Source organism: Pyrus communis, chromosome 6 (assembly GCF_963583255.1).
Source record: "Pyrus communis chromosome 6, drPyrComm1.1, whole genome shotgun sequence".
Lineage (NCBI taxonomy): Eukaryota > Viridiplantae > Streptophyta > Magnoliopsida > Rosales > Rosaceae > Pyrus > Pyrus communis.
Window position 1 is genome coordinate 15078999 of NC_084808.1, and position 23893 is coordinate 15102891.

Consider the following 23893-nt stretch of genomic DNA (forward strand, 5'->3'; position numbering starts at 1 on the left):
TAAATAATCAGATGAAATAAATCATTTCTGCCAGGTATTGACACGTGTCCTATTTGATGACTTTCCCAATTTATTTCGATTTTTCGTTGAGTCACACGCTACATGTAAAATTTATGTGACACGTGAGCGTTGAAATTTTAATTATTGGTTAACATTCATTTCACCGAAATTTCGATGTCTACAGTAGCAATTATTAAAAATTATAAAAAAAAAAAAAAAAAAAAACTAAATAGAAATATAAAAAATTATAATTTTTTTTCTCTATAAATACCTAACCATTTTCTTCCACTTCACACTACATTTCAATATTTTCAAATACTTTCAACCAATCTTTTATTATTATCCAAAATTAAAAATAAAGTTATCTTTTATTATTTTATAAAATAAAAAAATATTAAAATTTTAATATGAATTGCTTGGGCTATTTAATTTAGGAATGGAGATGAACTTGGGCAGTTATTATTCATTGTAGGTAGTCACTGTTTATTTAAAGGGATTAGATTGCCTTTTACCCAGGAGACCTTCCTACATTGGAAGTGCTCTTATAGGCCGCGGTTTGCAAACCAAAAGTTTGCACTACTTTATACATTGTAGTACATAAACTAATGGGCCTAATTTGACTCATAGAAATTGGATTATGGACTTTAGGTAATAAAGTGATAAGCGTTTCAGTCATACTATGAGGAATTCCGCTATGCTGAAAACAATGCTGAACAGAAGTGATGACATCATTAGCACTCATTCCAACAATGTTGAAAGAAGAGGGTTAGAAACCCATTAATACCAGGAGATTTAAGGGGGCCAATAGCAAACAAACAATCCTTGATTTCAAAATGATCAACTTGAGAGATTTTAATGAATTTGAAAGATTCAATTGAGAATTTGAGAGATTTTAATGAATTTATAATATGCTAAACATCAAACTACAACAGCAATGGACCAGTAATCCATAAGATACACCCAAAAAAGGAAAACACTACAATCAAAGTTATATTGTATTCTAATATTATGCCCCAAGGACAACATAACCTCCTAATAAAGGTAACTGACTGAAGAAACAACAGGCCATCAATCCACTTTAACTTAAAAATAATGGAATGATCTTTAATTCTCTATACCGAATCCCATAGAGATTGTCTAATAACTGACCATAGTCAACAAAATATTCAAATAACACTTAGCATTGAAATATTCAGGCATTCATCTGCAACCAAATTACCTTAAAAGTGCCACAACACCAAACCCCACACATATTTAAGTATACAAGTACAAATTACAAGCACAAACCCAAAAAATTATAACAAAGCAAATACGAAGGCAGATGGTTCATCAATGTTGACAATAGTGCAAGTATGGGAACTCTCTAACCATTGAATACCCAAAGACAAATGCAGTATGCCTTAAGAATCTCCAATAGATGCATAACTATATATGAGAACTGACAAGACTTTCAACAAATAACAGGAAATTTGCCTGAATCCAATGCACATTTTGAAACGAACGAAAAAAAGAAAAACTAATAAAAAAGGTTTGAAAACTTTGAACTTTAACAAAAATGATAAAAATGTGTTGTAAGTGAATAGCACCATAATTGACTTTTTAGAGTAAAAATGTGTTTTTTCGTTAAAGTGAATAGTACCGAGAGCTTTTCGTTAAAGTTCCAAAAAAAAAAACTTGATCAACAACTTATCACAAAAAAATAAAACCTTGATTGCATTGTGAACGCCAGCAATGTCTTCATATTTAATAAAAGCGTAGTAGACTCTAATTTCCAGCATGCACCAATTTCTACTTTAGCTCCGATCTAGTTCATAGTTTTAGAGACAATAGCACCTTGCCAACCCTCATCATGTATAATTTGACTGAAGTTTTTAAACTCCTCCTCAGTCTCATCTTCAGTAACCGTAGGACGCAAATTTAGATTTTCGAAATTAAACAATTGGTGAGTAGAGAGAGTGTGAGATTCCTAACCATACGAGAAGAACTTGAATGAAAGGAAAACATATCAGATTTAGAAATCGAAATACTATCAACTCGGAAATTAAGAATCACTAACAACTTCGAATTATCGCTACGATTATTCATAATTTAAAAAATTAGAGAAATTGAGAAAATGGAGGACCTGGTCATGGCCAATCGAACCATAGGTGGACTACCTCGGCGAAGAGAATGTATCACCATTATCGCATTCGCTCCCACTACAAATATGTTCGTTCTAGTTGAACCGCCTTAATTTTCGGAGCGACATGGTGGAGTGGAAGGGATGGTCGCCGCTGTTGCGGTGAGCATGAGGAGGAGAGCGCATGGAGGTTGTGTTAGGGTTGATTTGTTGGGTTGCTAATGCTGTTGCAGGAGAAGAGTGGGAGGTTTTTGAGTGGGTGACATCATGAGGGGAAGAAATTGGCGGTCGTGGTGAGGTGAGGAGTCATGGATGGAGAGAGGTGATGAGTGAAGAGAAGAAAAAAAATGAGAGAAGAGTTTGAGAAATTGGCGGTCGTGGGGAGGTGAGGAGTCATGGATGGAGAGAGGTGATGAGTGAAGAGAAGATAAAAAATGAGAGAAAAGTTTGAGAGAGAGAGAGAGAGAGAGAGAGAGAGAGAGAGAGAGAGAGAGAGAGGTAAAGTATGAGAAACAAAATATGATTCTGCTTCAATGCTAATCGAAAAGTTGTTTTGGATAACCAAGTTCATCACTGGACTTGTAAATGCTCCTACTATTGAATCACTAATGATATTATTAGGTGATTAAAATGGGGCATTAGCTCAATCCAAGGAACTACGATTTCATGAATCTTCGAATCAAAAATAAAAAAGCATCGTTAATTACAAGATTATAGAATCTGTGAAGAAGAAGGTGGTTTAGGTTTAAGAGTTAATGCTGCATAAAATGTAGCGAACCTAATCACTAATTAAGGTGATAACATAGAAGCTGCTTTATCGACATCTAGATAGTTTTGGTGTGCGTCATTATGAGCATTAGCTTTAGTGCAAGTGGAAGATTGTTGAAATTGTGTGTTAAAAACCAATTTTGCAATATTAGATATTATGTAACATGTAACAACCCGTCCTGAATTTTACGGAATGAAAAATGTATTTTTGTATTTTTACTTTGGTTGGGTTTCTTTTGTTTAAAATAATGGTTTTTGGGTCTTAGTTGGTGAGCCCAAGGGCCCACCCCCTGATTTGTTCATCGGTTTCCTTCCCATTTTCTTTCATTTTTTCTGAAAAGTCTTTCTCTCTCTCTCTTTTATCTCACAACTCCCTCACCTTTATCCCTCTCTTCACTTTCGAACTCCCTCTCTTCGATTCTCATCACTCTACAAACCCACCGTCCTCTTCTTTGTGATCACACACACGCACCACCACCTGTACACCTGGATGGAAGAGCCCCAAAAACCCTAGGTCGTGCATGGGAAGCCCCACAGTGAAGCTATCACTATTTGTCATCTTCTCCGACGTGTTTCGTATTTTTCCAACGTTGGTAAGCTTCTAGAAACCCTTGGGTTGTGTTTTAGGGTTAGATCGAAGGTTGTTATAAGTGGTCTATATGTGTGAATCGCAGTACATAGGTCAGAGTAGCTTTTCCAAATTTTCCAACGAGCACCGCCCATTTCAAGGCAATTTCCGGCCAAACCACGGCTAGTTGCCTGACGTGCAAGGTATCAGTCTCTTCGTCTCGTTGAGTACAATAAATTTTCTTTTTGAATCACTCGATTTCGTTGAGTATTGACAAAGTTATGAGTGTCTAAGGTGTGTCTAATTTCCGGTCGAAACTCTAGCCTTCCTCTCCGACGTGAACCCTGCCCAAGAAACCTCCCAGACCTTCGGGCCATTCCTGTCGAGCCCAACTCAATCCTATATTTTTCTGTTTTATTTATTTTTTGTTTTAAAGGCCTTTGGGCCTTATATGTTAAAGCCCTAAACCCTTTTAGTTTAAAAACCAAGGCCCAAACCTTTTCATTTTAGTTTTGTTTTATTTTATTTTATTAAAGGCCCTTGGGCCATGTCTGTTGGGCCCTACGCCCATTTCTCTTAAAACCCCTATTGGCTTAAGGCCCTTAGGCCATTTGGAAGTCGGGCCTTAGGCCCGTGACTCTAAATCCCCTAAACCCAACCCACCTAAAAGTCTAAGCCTAAACCCTTTAACCTTTCAAACCCTTTATGGGGAATTCCATTAGGGAATATTTCATCAAGGAATATTCTTTGAAATATTCTTTGTATTGACTTTTACGAAATTTACTCAGAACCTTTCTTAGAGTAATTCGACATTCTGAATTCGTTTCTAACGTCCGTTTTCCCAAATTCAATCATTTGAGTAAAGTTTTATTAATTGTACCCTTTATGTGCTTAGGGGCAATTTATTGTGGCGTTCTGTCTCTACTAGTTTGCATGATTCTTCAGCGGCTAAGTATCTGTGAGTAGACCCCTTCTAAAAATGCATGTTTTAATAGTAGAAATGCATACATGAAAAGCATGATTTAATGATTACGTTTTATGAAACGTTTTATGAGATAAAATGCTTACTGAGGCTATTTTGAATTATTACTATTTTTCTTATAACTCGTTCTTATAGAATATCTGATGGATGATGATATGATATTTAGAACACCTTTAGAACACCTCTTTATAGTATAGATGATGGATGACTTTATACTATGAAGTTGCTTTTCAATATATGTATGTTCAATGGTTTTGTACTTAACTAGTGGTCCCAGTTCCGCTATGGGATGAGGGATAGATTCCAGTCCGTCCCGGGGCAACGGTTATGGTGTCGGCATAGGGCTTGAAGGGTTTTTCCTCTGGTTATTAGCACAGGGACAGGGAGCTGGCACGGGGCCTGGGGGTAATTTTCCTCTGGCTGTTTGCACAGAGACGAGGAGCTGGCATAGGGCCTAGAGGGATATTGGACATTCACTAGTGATTATTATCTATACAAGATATGTTGTGAGACATTGCACGACATGCTAGGTTTCAGAAAACCTATTTTATCATGTTATATGTGTTTTCATAAAACCTGGGGGTTAGTACGTTGATAATTGTTTTATTTTATATATATATATATATATATATATATATATCAACTTGGTCCACTCATGTTTGTTTTGCGCCCCCTTCAAGACTTAGAATCGAGGCATACAATTCCGGAGTCAAGGCACTTCCGCATTGGCATCTTCGAGTCCTCTCGATGTAGGATCCATCCTTTGTTTCATTCAATTTTATATTATTTCTTTTAGTGTTCTAGTTAGTTGTATGCTCTGAACACGTTCATTAAATGCATATTCTTTATTCTTTTATATTTATAAATCTTATCTACCCCTTGTTTTCAACATTTGTACTCAATAAATGGCTTTCGTCACCCTCGGGTATCGGCCAGCATGTGCCTATCTTGGTATTTGGGGAATATTGGGATCGGGGCGTGTCATAACAACTCCATATTAATTCATTAATAAAGCGCAAGATTAATTAATTCATGAGTTTTGCTTTATATTATGGAAGCAATGTCCTCAAGGAGCAACAAGGTTAGGGCAGGGAGACTTGTATTCCATTTCACTTCATTCTTAAATAAAGTTCCCAACCATTGGAAAGTTAATTGGACATTGATTATCAGAAAAGGCTGGTGTATATGACATTAAATTAGCATGATCTCCTTCTACGCAGGTTGGACACGTGTGGATATACAGGTGTTTACCAGTTGAACAAGTTCATTGAACAATGACTATCCAAGAAGCTTAAACGTATGGATGTTTACCACATGTCGTTAGAAAGCTTCTAGTTGTAATATGCAAATAGTTCTCAGATCTTAGGCATTTTAGATATCTTATGCTTAACTTTGATTTCACTTCAAAGCCCTCGCTACTTTGCAGACCTGATAATGTGATACTCAGGTTCATATGTATGAGTATGGAGATGCGTTTACATGAACGCTAATAATGAATCTGTCACCTTCTGGTAATTTTTCAATAGAAGCAGAGATCCCTTGAAGCCACTTAAAGGTCAATCTCAAAAATATCTAGCTAGAATAACTATTTATCAAGTTATATTTGTAAGAACTGCTTGAACAGATGTATCATGGTGATCATAGATTTCTATATGTGATTTAACATAATTTCATATCATATAAATCTAGATTGGGATATGGATGGCTGAAGAACCAAATTGCATTGTAACTAGAATCAAGGTTAGAAAAAGTATCATGATTACTTCACGTATACTTCTACTAATCCAGAAAGCTATAAAATGGTGCTAAGTGCCACTCATGGTTTATGGAATTAAACTAATTCCTTATCTAATTTCACTGCCCTGCTAAGCCACACACCTATGGTAGTTCTAGCAACGTTAACCAAGATGATTAGATATAATTAATTGTAGTGTTCTAAAAATCGGCCTAGGCGCTAAGCGGTGAAGACCCTCCTCTATTTAGGGCAAATAGTTTCGAAAAATCGGTCTGGAGCTAGGCAGGCCAGGCTGTCCTTGATTTTTATTTTATTTTTAATTAATTGTGTGCTTTTTTATTTTTTAGTTTCAAGGTGGTATACTTATGGAAATGGTGTACCTAATTTGCAAATGATGGATTGACTACAAGTTCATCCAATTGTGAAATGAATTGGAGAACTTTTGAGGGGATACATACAAAAAAGAAAAGAAATGAACTAGATACAACAACTTTAAATAATTTAGTTTATGTCCAATCCAATGCAAAGATCATGAACAAGAAGAATGTAGTCTATCATCTAAGAATACTCCTCATTATGATTATATGCTTACTGTTTTTTTAAATATTGAACTTGTTGGATGGATGTACTTTATGTATTCTTCTACTTTTATTTTTGCATTTTATCAATTTTCTATTATCCATACAAGTATAGTTTTTTTTATTTTTTATTATGTGTAAATGGCACTTATTTACAAGATATATAAAAAATTTACATAAATCTGCGTAGGCAGTCTAGGCGCCCGCCTAGGAGCTAAGCCTCTACCTACCACTAGACTAGTGCCTAACGCTTTTTAGAACTTTGGTTATAAGACATAGTAAGTAGAACTTTTGATATGCAATTTAACTGAAGTTTCTTCCCAGCTACTATATCAGTCAATTCAAACGCTAACCACTTATTATTATCTATGATTAGTATATATGCTGATTTTTAATCAGTTTATAATTCTTTCTTCCTTAATCAATTGAACCTCACCTTAAATTATTTGAAACAAATATAGGGTTGACATTCTTGGAGATTTCCTTTTGTCCTACCATTCAAAGCTATGGCTTTTAGTGTTGGTATTATTCGGTTTGCTATATACTAAGAGCACCACAGCTGACATGGATTATGCCTATTCGTCATTGTGTCCCTCTTCTGCACTCAAGTTCGAATCTCCCTCCCAATACATTGTAGTTTACTATATCGTCTCATCAGTCAGCGGAAATGGGTTGTGCTGTTGTTGTTGTTGAGTTTTTATTACATTTTTGGTCTTGTTGGGAAGGCAAGTACTTAGACTCTTCATTCTTCATTTCTTTCTTTCCAAGTTTCATCCGAGATACAATTTTTTGCCGAAACCTGGCAATCTGAACAATCACTATACACGGTCTTGAAAATTTCCAATGGAATCACTGAGACTCCGTAGACCCTCACGCCGGGGATTCCGAACACTCCCATCAAGTTACTCTGATTCATCTCGTCAGCAGGTTTTATTATTGCCTTTTATTTACATCATCTTATTTTTTTTCATCGGAACATTATAAATCCATCTCTCTTTTTCTTATGTTTCCTCTCACATTTTCTTATTTCGTTTTCTTGTTCTTCGTTACACAGCTGAAGTTGTTTCTTTGTGCATCCTTCAAACTGAACTTTTTTCATGAGATTAATTTGTTTGGTCTTTGTAGCAGAGGAATATACCGTGGAAGGTCTTGAAACAAATATGTGTGAGGATCAAGAAGTCTGTTGTAATTAAAAATTTGAAAGCCGAAAACCCTCAGGAGCGTCTCTTGGGTAATAATACTAATTGGCTTCACAATAGCCAAATACCAGCTGATCGAGGAACTCCGGAGGAACCAAGCTATGGTATATGTCACCCGAACTCAATGAGCATGAAAATATATGTGAAATTTCCGTCAAATCGGAAGACTGTTGTATTGGAAGCAAAAGGGTACAATATCATCAATGACATCAAATCCATGATCTGGTCCAAGGAGGGAGTCCAATCAGGCCAGTACTCTCTAGTTTGTAGAGGAAAACTACTTGAAGATTACCAGACATTGGCGTCACTTGACATTCGAACAGAATCAACCCTTTATGTGATTTTCAATCCAAGAGATGTGATGTCGATTTTTGTGAAAATACCAAGCGGAAAGATGGTTAAATTTGAGGTTAAGGTCTTTTACACTGTCTGGGATATCAAAACGATTGTTGAGAGCTTTATCGGGTGTCCTGTTACCGATTGCAGTATGATCTATGCAGGAAATGAGCTGCAGGATTGCAAGACCTTGGATTTCTACCAGGTCGAAGAAAATTCCACTTTAGAAGTTCTGCCCTTTTGGTTTCAGATATTTATTAAGACGTGGAGTGGGAAAACCATTACACTTGACGTGACACGAAAGACTACTGTCAGAGAGGTGAAGGACAAGATATTTTGCAAGGTCAGAGTGCCGGTTCATGTTCAGAGTATTGTAGTTGCCGGTAAACGCCTTGATGATGAATGCCGTCTTTCAAGTTACAACATTCAGAAAGGCTCCACTCTCCACATGGTTTTGGGTTGGTGAACCAAATTCCACTGTCATTCATCATTCACAAGAAATGCAAGCTAGATTTGAACTTCTGTCAGGCCCTATTCGAATCTTTTCGTATGGTTTCGATGAAATTGTACGGTGTTTTCCATTGAAAGTTGTATATTAAATAATCTCCAACTCATCCTACATTATTGCAACAGATTTTACTGTTTTTCTTTTCTCCAATTTTCACATTACAAAGCTATCTGAAATCTGACCTAGTTTAGGTATATATACGAGATTAATATGCTGGTGGAGTGGTGGCTTGAAAGTTGAAGCAAGATTAGATAAAATCGATCCGCTCAGTTATCAGTCAAAAACAGTAATTTTCGAATACTAATTCATACGCAGGTCAGAGGAATGATTTAATTTGAACGCTCTCACTTTCCTCAAACACAGGCTGTGTGCTGTACTTTATCACTAATTGTAAAAGCATTCTGTTGTTGCTTACAAGTTTTAAGTGTTTACATTTAGCTCTGGAGGAAAGGAGCTTGTCAAGTTGACCTACAACCGGCAGCGTGAGTATGCCTTGATTCACAAGGAACGGAATTTGGAAACAATCTGAGTTCTCTAGATCGCATTTTTGTTAAAATGATTCGCATTCAGATATTTGAAGGAATTTATTCTTGATTCTTTCATGAAATCTGTTTTACAAGAGGAGTTTCTGCAAGAAGAGTTGCATAAAAATTATGCATAGCAGCACCCAAAGGAATGCCCGCCGGAGACTAAATATCTTTTTGAACTAAATTGGGGCATGGACCCCCACTTTTAGAGAGATTTTTTTACGTCAATTGCTTCCTGTGTCAAACTGAATTTGAGATGTCAGCAGAATAAAATCTTTAGGCTGGAGAAGAACCTCGTGTACGAGTTAGGATCGGGGTTTGGCATAATTATAAAATACTTGGCTTGGAAACAACATGATGAACCAAGAAAACTCCTCTGATGGAGTGAGAGAATCGAACACCGGGCTGTTGTAGACTCATTCGACTCATCAAATTTGTTTGTACGTATTCTAGAGGCAGTAAGACAGTGCATAAATTGGAAACCAAACTTCTCAAATCTCACTTGGAGCTTTGCACGTCACAGCTATCAACATGACAAATTAAAAATAAAATATGATCAATGAAGTAAGCAAGCGGAAGTGTCACACTTTCGGTTTCGAGGGTTTAAGAACTTCAGACCTCAATTTGTGCATTTAGTTCACATTATTCCCGCCCGAGGAACGTTTTGCTTCTGCCAAAACTGGGTGCACTGGACTCTCTCCACTCTTGGATCCATGCACTGAACCTTCCAACGAAATCTCAGTCAAAGAATTCTGGCCTTTTGATCTGTTTGCCCTTCTTGATGACCTCGCTGACCCGCCTTCAGATGACCCCTTTTTCTTCCTTTGCTTTGGTATTCCAGGGGGGTCTTGTGAGGGGGATTCTGATCCAAGATTGTTAGAATTTCGGCTTCTTCTTGAATGACTGCTACTACCTTCTCGAGACTCGCGAGACGGAGAATCCATTGGTCCTTCCTTGGAGCGGTGGCGCCTAGAATGCTTCTTTGATCCATCAGAGCTCTTCTTGGTTGGGGAACCTTCAGATTCATCTGTGGAATGACGCCTAGTCCTTGGAATGTCATTTCGCTGCACCAATTCTTGGGCAGCAAGGCTTGTTTTATGCATATCTGCAAAAGACAGTGATCAATTTTAATGTCACATCAACATGTGACATGCTATGTTGCAGACTGTCAATCTGAATAGGCAAGGCTAATACTATGAGGTGGAAAAGATATTTCGTGTTAGAAAAACTAGCAAACCTTGGGAGGACAGTTCTTTAACAGTCAATTGCCCGGGGGATGAGACTTCTGGAGAAGCGCCTTTGAACTCATTCATCTGCAAGATGACTGTCATGGTCACAATTTTATGTAAAATGGAAAAAATGTGCTTTTTGAATTAAGAATGATTAACTAGTGTGGATGTTTAAGATCGAGAGACAGGGAGAGCGAGCAACGTACCCAGCTCGGAGTACTATTTGTAGATGGACCATCCCATCCAATGTGCCCAACATGCTTAACATCTGTGGGAAATCCAATTTGTATGTCATCATTTTTCTCATCTGCAAAATTGTACAACTTGGTCAATCACTTTGCCCTTCCTTTTCAACATCTGGTAAAAGATTATTCATATCACCCTGAAGACATTAAGGAAAAAGCAAAAAATCCTGCAATATTTTAGTTTGCATTGTTAATTCTTGCTGACGATAGGAACTGCAAGCTAATTTCACCAAGAACATATGTTGAAATCAGACACCGCACAACTATCTAGTCAATTCATGACAAGGACATAGTATGATGAGAAACCAAATGCATCTAATTAATGTTTGAAAAATCAACGGAAATTGCACTTACCAAACATTTGCGAAAAGTGTTTCAGGCCTTTCAAGAGCCCCTTCACCTTTGTAGCCATTTTGTTGGCTCAAGTGCTTCAGGACATGCACTTCAGAAGAAACCTTCAGCAGAAAATTAAGTTGCGAGTGTAGCGCGTATGGACATCAGCGCTTATTCGAAACTTCAAATGCAAAGAAAGCAACAATGCGTATGACAAGCTCCTGATCATGAAAACCACAAAACAGAGAAAAGAATCAATACTCCAGCAACAATTTGGAAACTCCTTTTCCCAAAGAATATTCGTCAGTTGCTAGTTGCTACACCACCTTGTGTCATTTTCGAAATTGATCCCCAATTAGCGCAACACAAAAAAGTAAGAATCCCGCCTCCCCCATTGATCCAAAAACACAAAAAAAAAAAAAAAAGAAATGTAGTTCTGGTACCTTGAGAAGAAAGGCATTCAGCATGGTACAACAAGGTCTAGCAATGTGAAGACATCATGATAAATGTTGCCAACCCTACCCAAATAATCCAACTGGGCAATGAGAGGTCAATTTACAAACCCAGATTTGCAACTGTGGGATGTGGTGCCATGGGGTCTGACCTAATTTTTTTCATGAGTCGGAAAATCCGAGAAGAATCAGAATTGAAAGGAGAGCACAGGTTTTGATGGATGTCCCGGTGGCGAGTGCAGTGGTCGTTCCCGGTGGCCAATCATCAAAACCTGTAGCTCACTGGATTTTCGGGTGCAAAAGAAAGATAGAAGTAGAAATGGCGAGAACCATAGGCCAAATTTGGGTGAGGGGGCTTGTTAACGGTTTTTCGGTGAATGTGCGGCAAAAGCGGTTGGGAAAAACAATTGTGTGGCAGTTGTGGAATTGTACTAGTTGCTCACATCTTATTTATCATCCTCTTCCTAATTTTTTATCATTTTCTAATTCACCCACAACGGCTCACTCCAATAAATCATTTGTTTTTTTTTTTTTTTTTGTACAGCTCAAAAATACGTTTTATGAGGTCTTTACTTATAAAGTTATGAATCAAGAAAGTTAAGAATATATGAGAAAATTGACTTAATATCCACTTTATTTAATCATGATCGATAGATGTCAGTAGTTTTAATACGTTCTGCTCTTGTTCTTTAATACTAAAAGACGATAACCTGAATACTAAAAGGCGCTGTCGATGTTCTTTTACGAACGAAGTTAGTTCAAATTTACGGAACTAGCTTATGTCTCGTTTATGGGCCGAAACCCAAATGGTTAGAGAATGTGGGAAGGCGAAGATAGGTCAGGGTGTGATTTTCTATAGTAAAGAAATCCATAGGGTGGAAAGGATCTCTTTCGAGAAATCAAGCCACAAATAAAGAGAGTGGAGAAAACCAAAGGCCTCGCGTAACGTTAGAAATCGATTATACTGAATTTACCCATTCGAATTTCTTGTTGCGTATGTCCAAATCAAAGAAAGATATAAAAACTTGGTTGATATTTCCATGGAAATATCCAAGAACAAATCAAAGAAAGACATAAAAATGGGGAGTGAAGTCTAAACTTCACCTCATATCGAAGAAACTTTTAGGTTTAAGTTAAAATCGACAGATATCATCAATATTTCTAACACATCTTAAAAGTCAGAGAAACTCTTATTTTTCGTCCAAACCAATGCTTGACAATCCCTAAAGTTTCAATTTAAACTTCCATCATTTCCATCAAAAGCGACTGATATCGATATTCGATATATCCGTCGATATTTCCACAAATTCGCATATCGATATTTCCACCGATACCGATATTTTAAACACTGGTTTCGTCCAATATCTCACATCAACCTAAGCATACAAGAAGAAAGCATGATAACAACTCAAGGCACGAGCAAGAAACGCAGCATATCAAACCAAATAACAATCAGATACCCTGTGTAATAAACATTCATAAGAATTGAACATTAAACATAAAATCAAATATCCAAGTTAAATGCAGGAAAAAAGTCGCATTATTTTTCATGTTTTAAGTTGAAGGACTAGGACATGTCCAAGAGCACGAGCTTCCTCTCATCAGAAAACCTTCTCAATTACGAAGCCTTCAAATCATCCATGCCGACCCTAGCCTGTGTCAATAGAATAAACTTCGTCAGCATATATTTTAACTGTTTCCGATAGCAAATCAGTTGTTAATTTATTGTCTTCAGTTCTCATTGTTGTTTCCAAATAGAAAATCAATGGAATCACAACTGGAGGAAATTACGGAACTTCCCTTGAGTTTCACTAATCTTACAAGACCCCAGTTACTTTTTAGTATAACGTGTTTCAAGAGCAATAGTTCGGGGAATTTTCGAAACAGAGCGTTGTCCAAACTCAATCTTGTGTGGCTAATTAATGGAATAGAGTCTGTTCCTTCAACTTCTCCCTTAATCATCCATTGGTCATTCTACCCAATCATTGTGGTCAATTAATAATGCAACTTTGAACCTCAGAACTAAACAATGATGTCATAGAAATTCGCTCTCACTAAATTCGGCAACACAAATAAAACCTTACCAAAAACTTGTGATTCTCTTGAAGAAGAGGCGTAAAGGCAGTGCAGAATTTCTCTATGTCACCCATGATATCGCCGTTGCCTCCTATCACCTCCATGAACTTCTTTCGGTCAGGAGCAAGCTTCATGGCAACCTATCATTATAGTGACTAGTAAGTCCAAATTTCTAGAAGACAAAAGTTCTCGTTCGCTATATATATCAAACACTCAGTAAACAAGAGATGAAATACTAAAACGAAACTGTATAATAATTAAATCTCACAGAAATGATCAACTAATGGATGATTAAATCTAAGTGGACTTTACTCGTAGTATCAGAAATTTAGAAACCATCCTCTACTGGAAGAGTAAGACTATTACGATAGGGATTTTTCTAAAAGGGAAAACACAAAAAAGCTTCCAGGGTTAATAAAACTAATAGTGTCTTGGTTTCTGATCTGTACTTTTTACATGCCTAAATTCTTGTACAAGAGAAAGAATAGCATCAAAGAGTAGTTTATAAAGATAGAGATTTGCAAAACCATAAGAGTACCTCCAGGGCCCAACAAAACGAAAATTTTACACAGTCAAGCATTTTAAAACGGAAGCACTGAACTTGCAGAAATATAATCACTGTCATAGTACTATCTAAGTCCAGCATAAGACATCAAAGGACTAAAGCCAGTATGAAAACTGGTAGTGCGTCAAATAATGGAAGGGGCATCAGAGACATTACACTGAAACTTGAACTAGCAAGCCATCCATGATATTTTTTCAGGGTCTTGCCGTAGGAATCTGTACAAGCCTGTGACATTGACCAATCTTGATGCTCCAGTAAGTTCCGGAATAGCTCTACCAAGAAATCCATTGCTCTGAAATGAATAAGAATAGTATCATACATATGAGGTATCAATTCTAACAAAGTGCAACATCATTAAAGCACAAAAACACACGTTAATGATCATATCATTTACCTTGTCAACCAAAGAAGACCATTGGTGCAGCTGGATGATGCTTTTGCTGTTTTCGTTTCAATCTCAACTTGTACCAATCTGTACAAGTGGTTGAATGCGGCAGGATTGGATGTATATTTAGATTCCAATCTCTGTAAAAACCCAAAATTGACGAGATTGAGAACACAAATGGGCACTCAAAATAAAAAAAAACTAAAAGATGATCTAACTTGTTTACATAGTATGGAAATATAGATCACTGACATGTACAAGTTAGACAACACAAAACATAATTCTACTAAACTCACAGCGAGCACAAATGGGGAAAATATAAGTAAAAGAACATTCTTACCGTTATGTTACCTCCGATGTCCGATTTAACAAGGGTCATAGCAGCTCCAAACTTATCTAACACCAATTTCAAATTTCAACTTGTAAGTCAAAAGGATCAAGCCCAGAACCAACTCATGAAGCTCATATTATAAAATTTTAACAAATGGGTAGCTAGCATTGTGCTTAAAAACCAGGTACAAACAGCAATCGGGCATTAACGCAAACGAAAACCCGGTTCAATTTCTAGGTCAGAGCAAAAGAGGGGGAGAAATGAACCTATAACAGGCAAAATCTGCTTGCAGACATCAAGGAAGGGCTTGGTCAGAATCTCTCCTTGTTCGGACTTGACAGTCTTGAATCCTTCCAGAGCAGGAGCGAACACAGTCCCCTCCATCTTCTTCCCACTTCACTGCGCAATTCATATCACCATTAAAATTCACACGCACAAAAAAAAAAAAAAAAAAAACAGTAAAATTTACAAATAAAGCTCATATCTTTCAGATTAATCGCAAAAAGATCCAGATGAACAACAAATGGGTAATTCAGATAGAGTGAGAGGAAGATCGGAGCTTACACGAAAGTTGCTGGTGCGGTTGGATCTAAGTGAGATTGCAGAAATGGTGAGGATCAAAATCGAAATTCAAAATGTGGGTTGGGTTGGATTCGATTGTTCAAGAAATGGGAAACCTTTGGGTGGAGAAATTGCAATGGGAGAATCGGATCCGTCTTCTGTGATTTGAATTGATTTGGAAGGTAAATGTATAGATGGAGTGAAGGGGATTTGACTAATTGACATCAACTACGAATCCGCAGAGTCCGGGATACGAAGACGTGTTGGATTGGCGAAAGGGATAACCGCCAGCCCGCTCAAGACTGGGAGGGTTCGTGGCCGTTTTAATTTTTTTAATTTTAATTTTTATAATCTGTTTAATTTTATTTTTTTTTCGTTTTATAATCAAGTTATAATTCATGCGCATATTCTTTCAGTTTCATCACCGCGAATTCATTCTTCTCCGAATCTCGTAATTAGGAGTCGACGGATGGATAAATTTGGACCGTTCAAAGAAATGAGAGAGATCAGGACTTTTGGTTATATGAGGTGAATTAGTAGGATAGGTTAATGTATGACGTAGGATTTAAAATGAATGTTTCTAATCACCGTGTCCATCGGTTCCAAACACAGAAATTCAGATTATATCTCGATTCTAGCACCTCGCTCTTTTATTCTTGTTATTGGATTAAACAAATTAAGAAAAATCAAGGGATAGAATTAGAGTTTACAAAAAGGTGAAAAAGAGAGGATTAATTACAGTACAGTATATGCCCTTAATTGCTTTACTATTTAACTGTTAGTATATTCTCTCTTTTTAATTGTGTATTTTATTGTTAGATTGTTAATGTATTAAGTAAATGAATTTACGGTAGCTAAAACCAAAACATGATAGTGTGTATTAATGTTCATATTTCATATGGAGATAATCATGGGCTAGGAATTAAAAGGAACACTTTGAATGCAGTTCCTAGCTATCAATATGTTTTGACTAAAACCTTGTATGTTTTTAGTTTTTTATCGAAGTCCTTAACATTAATGTAATAATGTAAGTTACTATATTTTTAAAATTAAAATTAAAATTTGTATTTGTTTATATTAATAAGATTTTCAATATAACCCATAATTTGCAGGATTAAAAATAATAAAATATAAATTATACTCCCTATTATATTTTTTGCGTGTGTGTGTGTGTAAATATGGGTACATTCATCCAAATTAACAAAAAAAAAATTATTATACCAAAACATGGATACATTCTTCAAAACACATTTAAAAAAGGAAGATATTAGGCTTAATAAAACATTAGTAAATTTCTTCGATTAAAGTTGACATAGATACATTCTTAAATCAACGAAAAAAGAATGTACCCATATGAGTTTAAAAATGGATTAAATTTTTTTTAATGGGTTTTATATTAAAAAATTGGGTACTTTTTATATAAATAATTTGTACATTTTATATTAAAAAAAGGGTACATTTTACATATAATAAATTGGTATATTTAATAATAGGTACATTTAAGATTACAAAAATTGAAAATTATGTGAATGGGTACATTTAAGATTAAAAAATTGAGAATCTTTTTATAAAAAAACTAATGGGTACAAACTTATTCTAATTTTTTATTTTTTTATTTTGGAAATGTTTGAATTGAAAATTAATTTGGAGTTTAATAAAGGTGTGGGTACTAATTTTTATTTTAAAAAATATGTAATAAACATGTAAATTCATTATCACATTAAAGCTAGGGACTCCAATCAAAATTTGAAAGCTAATAAGGTCTCAGCCAATGAACATTAGTAACTAGAAACCAGATACTAATTTTTTCGAATTAAAATCTATCTCTACAGCTCTGAGGCCTTTGACTCGGGTGAGATCTGCCTAATCTTGAACACTAAAATTCGTTAAATTAGAGAGCAAACGAGATTCAAATCCATGTCATGATGTAAGGGAAAACACTCCTCTTCACCATTGTGGTAAAGGACCACTTAATCTTGAACACTAAAGTTGATTATCAACTTTCGGAGCTTGTTTTGGACGTTAATTATTCGAAACAAACAAAAAATTGTCAGATTAATAGGTAATCAAAAGCTGGTGTAAAAAGTTGATATCTGGCCTTGTTTGAGTTTGATAAATGATCATAATTAAATTTCAATTAGAGTAGATTGAACCAAGAAATATGAAGTAAACAAATTTGTATGGAAGTGCATTTCTATATTTGTACATTTTTAATCAAATTCATAAATCATCAAATTAAAAAGTTGTGCATTGTCGTACAGTTTAGTGATGTACTTCTTTATATTTACACTATATCAAACTCGTTATTCATAATTTAAACCAAACACTTTTAACGTATAAGTAGAAACAAATAGATGATATGAAGTATACACGATCTCCATCAGCCAATTAGAAAATAAGGAGAAATTAAATTAATTAGACATTGCACTCTTAAATTCATAGAATTATTGTATTGAAAATTCCAAGTTTTCAAAGCTCATCATCTTATCATGAAATAAAATTGAGAAATACACAAATTATCATGTGTTTGAATAATTAAGGTAATTAATTTAGAAGAATTTGGGAGGGTATTTGATGGCATTCTTGACAATCTTTTTGGAGGCAGCATGGGCAAGATCAATGCCGCATATATCCGCCAGCCTGATGAGGTAAAGAAGCACATCGGAAAGCTCTTCTCCCAGATGCTCTTTATCTGATTCCTCCCAATTTGGCAACCCTCTGTCCACCTCTCCCCTCCATTGGAATATTTCTGATAGCTCTCCTACCTCTCCCACCTATACACAACATCCAGTCCATCCTATATGTTATACCAAACATGAAAATTATTTATCTGTTTTTTAATTCTATTTGTATTTGTATTTGTATTTTCAACCACTCGTGTCATACAATTTAGCAGTTTCATATTTCAGAAACTACTAAACCACACTCATGTGAATGAATAATGTTTAATGGTCTTGGTGTTTCATGAAGTTTATGTTAAAAGTTCAAAAGCAAGTATGTATTAGGCTAGTTGCTCAGAGCACTATGACTGTCCACTTAAACTTTAATTTGAATTCTCATTCCCGTAAGTTAAATAATTTAAAATTATCAAATAAAGAAACACCAACAAATTAATGAAACGGACAGCCCATGCACATGTTTAGGAATAATATGTTTGCATCTACAAAGAGATCAAATAAAATGGAACAAAAGAGGAAAAATAAAAAACTGTATGTATGTATGTGGCAAATTAAGGAACAACATCTTCCAACATGTGCGTACATACCAAGCGATAGTCAGTTAGCGAGAATGAGCTTAGTGCCTAGAGAACTAAGAGGGGCCTAGGCGCTTTTTAAAAAAATAATATTTACCATATATATATAATAAGCATTAAATAGTATTTGTGTTCTTTTTAAAAGGCCGAATACAATATCTTATATTCAATGTGCCTAGCATTATTTATATTTTATATATGTAAAGAGAATTTTAAGTAAATATTATGGAAGGATCTTAAAGAGAAAAAGTAAATAATGAACAACGAATAAAAGGGTAATTCTAGAGATATTAAATTTGAAGATTAAATTTACAAACTAAATAATGTGTCACCAATAAGAATAATCACATTTATCAACGCTTAAGTAATAAACAAATCATCAACTTCCATGTTCTTTAGTTTTCAAAATTTTGTCTACAAATATAATTTCCCTAACTTTACCCTAGATAAAATATTAAACAAAAGTTCAACAAAAGAGGAGGTGGTAAGGATAATAAATATGAAATGTTAGCAAAGAGGAAGGTGGTGGGATTCATTTAGAGAGGAAAAAAGGATACAAAACGATGAGTCTGAGAGAAAAACCATGTCGTTTACGTCTATAGGTAATATTCAAAGGCAAATTATCTTCCTTACGAGTCTGTTACTGGCTCTGCAACTAAAAAAATTTCAGATTCAGTGTTCCGTATAAGCTCGCCCACCCCCGCCTACTTTAGTCTAGCTTCGCTCAAACGGACGCCTGATTCATTTTCTAATTCTCCTCACGCCTATGGCAAAATCGAAGCCGTTAGCCATCGCCTAGTGCCCTAGGTAACCGCCTAGAGCAATTTTTCAAATACTAATATACTTATATTCTTCAGACTGTGAATTTGAACCATACATTAACATAATATCATCATAATTAATATGGTAATACGAATATATAAACATCTTATGTCCTCAAAACATTTTCCAAGAGCAAAGAAGATTGCATGACCCAAGCGTAAAAACTAATGACAGAGAAAAGTAACATAGAAATGAATGACAAGATGATGGATAGAGTAGCATAGTTAGGCATGCATCATACATAGAACATAGTTTCATGGTTAACAAAACAAATGATGAAGGTAGATAGTAGTGGGGGAAGGATATAGTTATACCATAGCAAGGAGTAGATTTCTGGGACTATGATATTTCTCCCAGTCTCTAGCCTTGGCGAATTCCTCAAGCTTCTTCGAGAGGTCCTTGAGACTAATATTCTCTCTTTCTTCTTCTCCTACATTAATCTCTTCTCCTTCTCCCATTTTTCACTCTCTTGGGTTTTTGCATGGAGATGAGAAGAGAGGGACTTTTTATAGCTTGAAAAAGGATGAAGGTGCAAATTTTATTTTTATTTTTTGAGGGAATAAGTACCTTATATGCTAATAAAATCGACAAAAGGAAAAGGATAAAAAGTCTAAAAATGCCTGCCCTCGGTCATCCTGATGATTTATACAAGAGATTCCTTACCGTCCACCCCAGTGTGTTAAATGGCCACTTCATTGCAATAATTAGTAGAGAATATTCCATGTTAACTCACCATTTGTTAGGTTTAAGTCAACAACCATTAGGAATATTATGGCCGGTCCAGATTGAATGTACGTGTGAGTGTTCCAACAACTAGTTGGATTTAGGTAAGTCATAAGTAGACCTGATAATTTCTTACATGATCCGTTAACATGATACGTAAACAACATGTAAATAATAGGTTTCGAGTTAACGCGATAACCAATCGGATCACACGATAAGAACTCGTTAATAACGAATCCTTAATAAGTTTACACGAGAATGACACGCATGTAACCCGTGTCGACACGATAAGAAAAAAGTTATTTTGATGATTTTAATTTTTTTAAACTACTAAAAAAACTTACTATAAAATACAATAGATATATAGTGGATATGTATATATTGTTTATTAATTATTATGGTATTATGTTTTATTCATTTATTTTTATAGTATACTATAGGCAAAGAGTGAGATTAAAAAATTATAAAACATATTAAAAATAAAAATATCAAGAAATATAAAAATACTAAATACATTAAAAAAAATTAGAATCGTTAATTTACAATTGCGAAAAATGTGAAAAAAATATATGCAAATGCTCGTAATCACATCCTTTACACTTTGAGGATGGGTATATTATCGTTTGAATTTTTAAAACCATACAAACCCTTATGAATAGTAATTTTAAGGGAGTTCAAAATAAATAAAATTCATAATCATTAATGTATAAGTCTGAAAAAATGTGAAAGCATATATAAATGTTCGTAATTGCATCTTCTACGCTTAGAGATGGTTACATGGTATCGTTTATGTAACATCCCACATCGCCTAGGGGAGTGGATCATGTAAGCCTTATATGTATATTCTCATCCCTACCAAGCATAAGGCATTTTGGGAGCTCACTAGTTTCAGAGTTCATCGGAACTCCGAAGTTAAGCGAGTAGCGCACGAGAGTATTCCCATGATGGGTGACCCACTGGGAAGTTCTTGTGTGAGTTCCCAGAAACAAAACCGTGAAGGCGTGACTAGGGCCCAAAGCAGACAATATCGTGCTACGGTAGAGTCGAGCCCGGAATATGGTGGGGGCCCAAGCTGGGATGTGACAATTAGGTATCAGTGCTAATCCCTGGTCAGAAGTGTGCCGACAAGGATGTCGGGCCCCCAAAGGGGTGGATTGTAACATCCCACATTGTTCAGGGGAGTGGATCCTATAAGCCTTATATGTATATTCTCATCCCTATCAAGCATGAGGTCTTTTGGGAGCTCACTGGCTTCAGAGTTCATCGAAACTCCGAAGTTAAGCTAGTAGCGCGCGAGAGCATTCCCCCCACTGGGAAGTTCTCGTGTGAGTTCTCAGAAACAAAACAGTGAGGGTGTGGTAGGGGCTCAAAACGGATAATATTGTGCTATGGTGAAGTCGAGCTTGGGAGGTAGTGGGGGCCTAGGTCGGGATGTGACAGTTTAGATGTTTAAAACCCTCCAAATCTCAAGAATGGTGTTTTTTATTTGAGTGCAAAATTAATAAAATTAATAATAACTATTGTAGAAGTGTGAATATATATATATATATAGGAACTACAAGTAGGCGGTAAGACCGTCCATGGAATTGATAGTGCGGAAGTAAAATATATATAAGCAGAGTAGCAAATGGGGCGGAACTACAGGTAGGCGGTAAGACCGTCCATGGAATTGATAGTGCGGAAGTAAAATATATATAAGCAGAGTAGCATTTCAAAATAATAAATCAAAAAGAACTGGGGCTGATTGAAACGGAATATCCATGTATGATCAACAATAACATGAAGACATAAGATCAAGTTTAACATAGGTGATGTATTCATGAAAATAATGAATTTAATCTAATGATGCAGATAGATTTTGAAAATAAGTTTATTAAAACTTATTGCAATGCAGATTACAAACTGTTTTGCCTAATGGCAGATGATGATTATAAACAAGGTAGAGCTCGCAGACATCCTGGATAATGATATATGTATTACAAGTGTTTGGGTTTTCACTGAAAATGTTCTTTGTTCTTTTAGAATACGCAGAGAATTCTCGACTCGAAGTCCCCCTTTCCAGAGAATGAGTCCTCCCTTTAAGCTACTGGGAGAATGATTGAGATTATGAAACTAAATCTGGGAATCCGGCTTGGCCTCTGCTGAAAGCTGGAAAAGCTGGCTGCATTATGAAGCTTTACTGTGGAATCACGATGTTTCTTTTACAAAAGCTGAATGAACAGTGATGTGTCTGAAAATGAAATGATGACAGCTACTGCTGATGATGCTGTTTTGGATACAATCACATGAGCAAATAATACACCTCTGAGAAATCAATATTCGAACGGATCTTGGGCATCTTGGAGATCCACCTGATCTGCCCATTTGGCGGGAAGTGGGGACGAAACATCAGATGCATTTGAGTCCAAATCTGAACTTCCTTTCTTTTGTAGCATTGCCGCTTCTGCCATGAGCTGCTGGGCCAAATCCAGAAGTTGGGTAGTCTTTGAAGATTTTTCTTTCTTCGAACTGGAGGATTTGGTCGACTTGGATTTTCCTTTGAGAGATGAAGATGGACTAATATCCGATAAAGATTGAACTGGTTCCTGAGCTTTTGGTAATTCAGGAAATTGCTGTGTGTCTGGCAAAGCCTGTGAGGAAGGTGCAGAGATTGATGGAGCTGAACTCTGGGGAATTCTGCATGAACTAAATCAATGATATTTTGGTGGTTGAATTTGTCCCACCATTTTACCCATTGGGCTCTGAAAATTCCACCATTGTCTGCTTGGAAGTTCCATTTCAAAATCCATGGGACCTTGTACTTGGCCATGAACAAAGAAAATAGGGAAACTTTGTTGTCAAAGCGGCTGCGATCAAAGCCAATCTTGAAGCTATTGCTTAATGCTTGACGAAGGTCATCTGGAACAAGAGAAATGTTTGGGCCATGAGTAGCCCACCAGTCTGGGAACCATGCTGGGAATCTAAGCCTGAAACTTTTATCAAAGATCACGAACCATGAATGACTAAAATCTTCGGTCTGATGAAGGAAAATGTTAGTCCATGCTTGAATGTAATCATAATAATTATAATGGTTGTTTGGGATGAGGATATGTTGGGTATGAAGATGTTTGGTATGATAAAGGGGAATTCCCCAATCTTGCTCAGTGAGAAATTTTCCAATATGGAGGGAATGGTATAATATTTTGTTTTGGTGAGTGGTGCTGTAGATAAGCTTAATAGCAATGCTTTCGGTCTCAGAGAGAATGACCTGATAATATTTGAGGCTTTTGTAGGATTCTATTGGGAGATAATGAAAATTTGGGGGTAAAAGAAGTTTAGCAATGCGTTCTGGGGGTTGATTTTTGTCAATGTGAAGAGGGATGCAAAATTTTTTTTTAGAAGTGGGGTTTTGAATGTATGGTGATGATTTAGCAAAGCTAGGTGTTTTTGGAATTGTTGGTGAAGGAGATCGGACTGAAGAGTATGGATCATATGGGGTAGCTAATGCTGTTTGGTAATTTGATCGGATATTTCTTATGGTAGATCCTAGGGGAGTGAATCTGTTTGTGATGGCTAAGGCCGATGAAGGGTCGGGAATAGACTCTTGTTTTACTGGTGC

At 36.0% G+C, this 23893-nt stretch overlaps 4 protein-coding genes across 5 annotated transcripts; 1 reads left to right on the plus strand and 3 right to left on the minus strand.

Annotated features, from left to right (window-relative positions):
- Nucleotides 1-7593: 7593 nt before the first annotated feature.
- Nucleotides 7594-8751, plus strand: LOC137736109 (polyubiquitin-like). The gene is made up of 2 exons (XM_068475439.1): nt 7594-7677; nt 7876-8751. Exons 1-2 carry the CDS (start codon nt 7594-7596, stop codon nt 8749-8751), a joined length of 960 nt encoding a protein of 319 aa, XP_068331540.1.
- A 607-nt stretch (nt 8752-9358) lies between these two features.
- Nucleotides 9359-11893, minus strand: LOC137735896 (CRIB domain-containing protein RIC7-like). The gene is made up of 5 exons (XM_068475248.1): nt 11571-11893; nt 11149-11348; nt 10756-10856; nt 10558-10633; nt 9359-10425 (listed from the first exon to the last, which is right to left on the minus strand). Exons 2-5 carry the CDS (start codon nt 11204-11206, stop codon nt 9953-9955), a joined length of 708 nt encoding a protein of 235 aa, XP_068331349.1. The 5' UTR covers nt 11207-11348; nt 11571-11893; the 3' UTR covers nt 9359-9952.
- Nucleotides 11894-13017: 1124 nt separating this feature from the next.
- On the minus strand, nt 13018-15823 carry LOC137737475 (glycolipid transfer protein 1-like). Of its 2 annotated transcripts, none has more exons than XM_068476967.1 (7): nt 15501-15823; nt 15203-15330; nt 14946-15001; nt 14615-14745; nt 14377-14512; nt 13664-13795; nt 13018-13233 (listed from the first exon to the last, which is right to left on the minus strand). In XM_068476967.1, the coding sequence occupies exons 2-7, from the start codon at nt 15318-15320 to the stop codon at nt 13198-13200; spliced, it is 609 nt and encodes a 202-aa protein (XP_068333068.1). In that variant the 5' UTR covers nt 15321-15330; nt 15501-15823; the 3' UTR covers nt 13018-13197. The 2 variants fall into 2 exon arrangements, with proteins under 2 accessions (XP_068333068.1, XP_068333067.1); XM_068476966.1 differs by having other exon boundaries at nt 15203-15335; nt 15501-15821.
- Nucleotides 15824-17923: 2100 nt separating this feature from the next.
- LOC137736476 (uncharacterized) lies at nt 17924-20074 on the minus strand. The gene is made up of 2 exons (XM_068475740.1): nt 19887-20074; nt 17924-18271 (listed from the first exon to the last, which is right to left on the minus strand). Exons 1-2 carry the CDS (start codon nt 20028-20030, stop codon nt 18047-18049), a joined length of 369 nt encoding a protein of 122 aa, XP_068331841.1. The 5' UTR covers nt 20031-20074; the 3' UTR covers nt 17924-18046.
- Nucleotides 20075-23893: the final 3819 nt, after the last annotated feature.